Here is a 6,276-nt window from a genome sequence, read left to right on the forward strand (position 1 = left end):
CCCTCCCCCTACTATCCAAGGGAGGGAGGGAAGTGGCAGGGGCTGGAGACTTGAGCAGCATCTTTTTCTGAGCCAAGGGGGTGCCTGAAAGGTGGTGGTCCAAGGCTTGTCGCCCACCCAGTCCCTGGTAACTTGATTCTCCCTCTGTCAGGAAGGCCCAGGAGTCAGGCCACTGGTGAGGCCTGATGTGACAGGGGTGGAAACCCACAGGGATAGAAAGGGTAAGGGATGGGACCCCCATAGCAGAGAAGGCAGAGGTCAGGCATTAAGCTACAGAACAGGAAAGTGACAACAATTTTATTTTTCCCTGGGACGCTGGTGGCTCCGGGCCTGACGCGTCCCGGAGGTTTTCTTATGCTTCTGGTCCAGCACTTGGGCCATGTAGTTCTCCTGCTGCTTCTGGATTCGGTAGTCAGACATGTGATTCCTGCAATGGAGCCGGCTGGGCATAGACTGGGGACAGTCTAGGGTAGGGGCCAGAGAGCTGGTTCCCCACTTCCATCGACAACCCCCAGCCTGGCCCAGACCCCTCACCTGAAGATCTGTTTCTGCTGGCTGATAACTTGCTGCAACTCCTTAATCTCATTCTCTTTGCCATTAAGTATATCTTCTTGCTTTATAATGTGAGACTCAATTTCTGTGGGGGAGAGAGGCAGGGAGGAGGCGTGGTTCCTATCCGAAGGGCTCCTTCCTGAGATAAGGCATTCATTCCCTTATGGGTCTTTTCAGAACTTGGCTCTCCCCACCCAAGGGGTTCTCCACAAGTAGCTGTTAACACCTTAGTAAGAATGAATTCCTTATGGAGATTTGACAGGATGGTGGCTGAGCAGCATAATGTCTGCTGAATGTGTCAATGACTTCACAACTCTATTCTGGACCAGGTGACTCACATGAGAGCAAGAAAAGGCCTCTGGAGAGAGAGAGTCAGTGCTGCCCAAAGGCAGGAGGATAAATGGCTCCTGCCCCTAACTCCTGCCGATTTTTACAGATATCACCTCCTTGGCAAGACCCTTCCTAGTCTAAAGTACAGCCTCTCCCAATAGTTCCTATCCCCTTTTCCTACTTTCTTTTTCTTCTTAGCACTTATAGCTAATATACCACATATTTTACTCACTTTTCTTCTCTACTAGGATTTGTAGCAATGAAATCCACAAGGATAAATATTATTTAAATTTATTGCTTTAACCCTAAGGCCTAAAATCGTACCTGGCACATAGAAGGTTGACAGTAAATTTGTGAAATGAATGAACAGTAAGGATATCCTCTGGGGGCTTGGGACTTAGAAACATCACTTAGTTCAGTCATCTTAATCCAACCAGACCTACTGAGGGCCAGCTGGATGCCCAGCCTGTGCTAGGGCTTCAGGAGAGAAGACAGAGTCCCTGCCCTCAAGCAGGCAGCTCCTGAAAGAGAGTTAAGACTCAGGAACTGATCAGAGAACAGAAGGTGATGTTTCAACATCAAAGTGTTAATATTGATGAGACAGTATTGCCACTTTGGGCAAGTTGCCTCCTTTTCTAGACCCATTTCCTCATCTGTAATATGGGGACAGGGGCAGCAGAGGACGGTGAGGAGGACCCAGGAAGATAGTGGTGACAAAGCTTACCCCAAATTAAGTGCTCATTAGATGCAAGGATGATTTTTGTATCTTGCATCAAAATCAAAGGAGGTTGTAGGGAAGGGGGGGGTGTGTGCTTCATTTAAATAAATTGTCCCTTAGGGAGCCCTGGAAAATTCTGATCCCCCTAGGAAGAAAATCCCACTGCCTTTAAAGATTGGACTAACATTAACTAGAACATAAGCTCTAAAAAAAATGTATAAATACTGAAATATTTAAGGTTTCAAAAGAGAAGATTTGGTAAAGTTAAGGCACAGCATAGGAAAGAGGAGACAAAGACCCAGGAGAAGGAAGAGAATGAAAATGAGCTCACTGGGTCATTGAGCTCACTGGACCTATTGTATCTTCTCTCCCATGTCATGCAGATTGTTTGTGGAGTTCTTTTGGGAAAAGGCATCAGAAATTTATGTGAATCTTTTAAAATAAATTAGAGATAAATTTAAAATAAATAGCACCCACTGAGAGAATGGTTAGAAAATCCCTTTGAGAAAAATAAGAAACCATTTAAGTGTGAAAAACAACTAAAACCACCTAAAGGGAGGTTGAGCGGTAGGGAGGGCACAGGCCAAGGGAGGCTCAGGTCATGAGATTTGCTCAGGTTAGGGTTTGTGTCCCACTGGAGGGGTCTGGGATATTCTGGGAGGAGGCAGCCAGGGTCCATGCCCATTGCATACACACACACACACACACACAAACACACACACACACCTTCTACAAGCAGATGCAGAACACTGTGGTCTTGGCTAATCTCTAGGAAATGCTCTAGTACCACCATGAAAAAACTCTAGGTTTCTTTTAGTGAAGTTATGGGGATAGGCAGAGAGAGAGGAAGGAATGGAGTCTGGTAGCCTTGGGTATGGAGGCAGTGACTGTCCCAGGAGGCCCTACTGAGAGCCCTTCGTCAAAGAGCCATGAGACCTGTCAGCCCACTTAGTCAGATCAAGCTATCAGCTTGCTGGCATCTTACTAGTGAGAGGACTCACCAAGGGAGAGAGAGGGCTGGATAGGTGTGTACAGGGTGCCCAAGACTTCAGGTAGCCCATCAGGAGGGACCCTGAATCTCTTTTGGAGTTGGGCTCTGGGCTCTGGCCTACCCAGAATCTGCTGCAATGTATGAACCAGATGTTGCATGTGGAATTCAGATCTGTTCCTTAAACTAGGTAAGGGGAATTTAGTGTTCTGGGAAAACTGAAAGGGGTTTTGGAGATCTAGGGACACTGGGTGGCTGACACAAAGTGTCCCACAGCTCATGGCACCAACTGAGCCTACAAGGGGCCGCATCCATCTGCACAGAGCAGAGATGAAAACTAATGGCCTATAGACATATTATACTTGGCCTGTACGATAGTTTTACAATTTCTAAATCAGTTACAATACTAAAAAGTCAGAAAAATGTCCATTAAAAACTGGCTTTGAGTTTCTTTTTTAAGGATCTGAAAATACTGGGCCCCCATTCCCACAGCAGAGGCGCTAAGCCCTTGAGAGGGGGCACGGCTCTTCCTGACGCCACAGTCCCCACTGTCCCCACTCCTCCCTACTGAGTCCCTAAGCGTCAGCTCCCAGATAGGACTCTGTTTGCCCTGTTGTTCCTCTTGTAACAGTTATGAGTAAAGGACACTATTTCTAATATCCATCAAAAGTGGGAAAACAAAACGTGGACTAAGAAGGTCATATGTTTCAAGAAAAATGGGAGCAAGCCCGTTCCTTTATGGCCATGAAGAATATGGTACACCAACTGCTTCCCTTATTTCCGTGGCCTGCCTGGTACCTGAAGGCCTTTGCGACGGTGTGGCCCGCCTGGGCCTCCTGGTGTCCTCAGCCGGGGGTAGAAGTTGGGGTGAAACCCTGCCCTGGACACAGGCACTGGGCTGTTAGGGAAGAGCCCATGTATGTAAGCGTGGGGGGGAGCACGGGCCTCCCGCCTACCATTGCACTTGGTGATGAGCTGGTCCTTCTTACTGGATTCCTGCAGGGCTCTGCACTTGACACTGGAGAGCCTGGGTGGAGAAGATAAGAGAGGGTGGGAAAGCTGACAGGCAGACTGGACCCCCAACCCTTCACTCCCCTACCAAGGTCCACTCACGCCTTTTCAAAAGCCAGCTTCTCTTTCTCCAGCTGTTTAGATAGTACCTCTACCTCTCCAAGGGCAAACTGCAACTTCTCCTCTTCCTTGGCCAGGAGGGCCTTGGTCTTGGCATGGGCAGCTTTCTCTTCCTGCAGAGCAGAAGCACCTCATTACCCCCGAGCCACCCTAGGTCTCCTAGGTTCCCTTAACAAGCTCCATTTCTCAGACAGGCACATAGAAGCCAGGGCACAGGAAGATTTTGTCCTCACTACTGGGGCTGAAGGCTTTCAGAGGCCAATAATAAATGTGCCCATCCACAGGGAAATCCCAGGAAATGGGGGAAGATCAGGAGGTCATTACTTACCACCAGCTTCTTCTCCACTGCCTGGAACTCTTCTTTACTGACAAAATTTTCCTCCTGGAGAACCATCTGCAACAGAGCCTGGCTCAGGGAGGGCCGGGGGCTGGAGTGGAAGGGAACTCTCTAGGGACTAGGACCAAGGTTAGACAATGGGATGATACCCAGGGCACCTAGGAGGAGACTTGGGCTCTGAACAGGGAGAACTTGGTTCCATAAGATTCACAGAGGCTCAGCTCTAGGTCCTGTCCTCGAGGAGCAACCAGTTTGATATAAGTAAGAGATAGCCCATGGCCAGTACTTCTAACATGGTGTATGCTATGATGGAGAAGCACATAGGGCTGTGGTGGCCAGAGGAGGCCCTTGGCCTGGGGAAGGTTCAGACCTGCTTCTAGAAAAGAGGTCGTCAGACATGAGCTCTGACTGCTAAACAGGGGTGGGCAAGGAGAGGGGGTGGAACAGGAAAGTGTTCCAGATGGTGAGAATATATATGCAAAGGCCAGCTGCAAAGAAGAGCTGGGTATCCTCGGGAAATTGCAGGGAATTGACAGCCTAGAGTTGCATACACCCATTAGAGTGAGAAATAGATATTAAGTTAGTTTTGTTTCTGAGATGGAGATATCTCTCAGCTCTCTTATCAAGATGGAAAATAAAAACAGAAAAACCATGAACTTCAGCTGTCCAGGATTTTACCATGCCTGTCCAGGTAATTTGTGGCTCCAATGCTTTGCACTTATGAACTAGGGTTTGACTGAGAAGACAAAAGCAAAGGGACATAAAGGGGTTGCAGGCCCTTAAGTTAACATGTGCAAGGAACAAAGCTGTGCTTATTGCACTCCAAATGGCGCTGTATTAGACACTAGGGAGGGGATAGCCACAATAGAAAACACGTTATATTTGCAATATCTGCATCTGAGAACCCCTGGGAAGCCAATGAAGTCATCTCCAATTAGAAATGGGGAAAGTGAGACGCAGTGAATACACGGGGATACATCTACCAGGCCTTATACAACCAGACAGCGAGTGGAAAACAACTTAATTTTGATTTAAATTACCTGGAAAATAATCTTGAAGACCTTGCCCCTTTTTGGTTCCACCCCTACCAGGCGGAACACATCCGGGCCCGCCTTCTCCTGATGACGCCATTGGCAACGTGCTCTAAGCTCGCACTGGCATCGGGACAGGGTCTGGCCCCGCCCCCTCCATTTTGGTGTCCTTCCGGCCTCCCCCGTCCCCCCAGCTCTTCTGGCTACATACCACATTCCTCAGCTGGTGAATCAGTTCCTCCTGAGATTCGACCACGTCCCGCAGTTGATCGAAAGCGAGACACACTGATCCTGACCCCCCCTGCGACCACCCGAGGGGCGTCGCCATCTTTCCCCCCGGCCAGCTCGTTGGAAATGCGGGTCTCTGGGCGCCTCACCCACCGACGTCCACCAATGAGAATGCGACGCCATAGAGCACCCTGGCAACCGGGGGGCGGGGACTTTATTAGGGGGATGGGGCCCGCCTCTTAAAGGAGCCACTCTCTTAAAAGCGCAGCTTGCGGTGGAGGAACTTCTAATAACCATTAAGGATTTAAGTTCATAGTTTATTTGCACACCTGTTTCAGCTTGTGTTCCTCATAAGGAGAAGGCGGGGCCCGGCTTAGTGAACAGACTTCACTCAGACAAGGGCCTTCAGCCTTATCCCAGGGCCTGTTAAACTGCAAGACCTGTGAAGCAAGAGCCAGTTAAGGCAACCCCTACATTTTTAATGTAACAGGCCTCATTCTCCCACCCTAATCTCTAGATTTAACCCAGAGTATGAGGCTCCAGCCTTCTGTGATTTTTTTTTTTTTTACAAGTACGAATACACTTAGTATTTAGGCGATCTGAACCCAAGCAATGAAGGGAGGCGAGGACCAAAAAGGAGAGTGGCCTCAGCCAAGATAAGAGTCCTCAAAGTCTGATACCTGGTTGTTGGCAGCCACACTGGAGCCATGTGCCACCATGTCAAGGTGTTGGGGACGGCCCTAAAGAAATCAGGAGAACTGAAGAGGGGCATGAAAAACACGGAGAACCGAGGTAGACAAGGATAAAGTGATCACACAACTCCATTGAGGGCTTTTTTCAAAACCCAAATAAGATTAAATAAGCTTAGGAAAAATCAGAGCTAATATTTACTGAGTATTCACTATTCTGTGACATGATTATGGTTTTTCATGTGATCTTCACAATAACCTTGGGAAGCAGG

General features: G+C 48.5%; 1 protein-coding gene across 2 annotated transcripts; it reads right to left on the bottom strand.

Annotated features, from left to right (window-relative positions):
- Nucleotides 1-271: 271 nt before the first annotated feature.
- Nucleotides 272-5,480, bottom strand: SPATA24 (spermatogenesis associated 24). Of its 2 annotated transcripts, none has more exons than XM_029942024.1 (6): nucleotides 5,299-5,480; nucleotides 4,048-4,113; nucleotides 3,702-3,832; nucleotides 3,545-3,615; nucleotides 535-637; nucleotides 272-442 (listed from the first exon to the last, which is right to left on the bottom strand). In XM_029942024.1, the coding sequence occupies exons 1-6, from the start codon at nucleotides 5,413-5,415 to the stop codon at nucleotides 298-300; spliced, it is 633 nt and encodes a 210-aa protein (XP_029797884.1). In that variant the 5' UTR covers nucleotides 5,416-5,480; the 3' UTR covers nucleotides 272-297. The 2 variants fall into 2 exon arrangements, with proteins under 2 accessions (XP_029797884.1, XP_029797885.1); XM_029942025.1 differs by having other exon boundaries at nucleotides 272-427; nucleotides 5,299-5,476.
- Between the last annotated feature and the right edge of the window lie 796 nt (nucleotides 5,481-6,276).

The sequence above is a fragment of the Suricata suricatta genome, chromosome 6 (assembly GCF_006229205.1).
Source record: "Suricata suricatta isolate VVHF042 chromosome 6, meerkat_22Aug2017_6uvM2_HiC, whole genome shotgun sequence".
Classification (NCBI taxonomy): Eukaryota; Metazoa; Chordata; class Mammalia; order Carnivora; family Herpestidae; genus Suricata; species Suricata suricatta.

Coding starts and splice junctions, on each gene's coding strand:
- SPATA24 (XM_029942024.1), bottom strand. CDS start 5,415: ATGGCGACGCCCCTCGGGTGGTCGCAGGGGGGGTCAGGATCAGTGTGT. Junction 4,114..5,298: donor TTCACCAGCTGAGGAATGTG/GTATGTAGCCAG, acceptor GCTCTGTTGCAG/ATGGTTCTCCAGGAGGAAAA. Junction 3,833..4,047: donor CAGTGGAGAAGAAGCTGGTG/GTAAGTAATGAC, acceptor TCTGCTCTGCAG/GAAGAGAAAGCTGCCCATGC.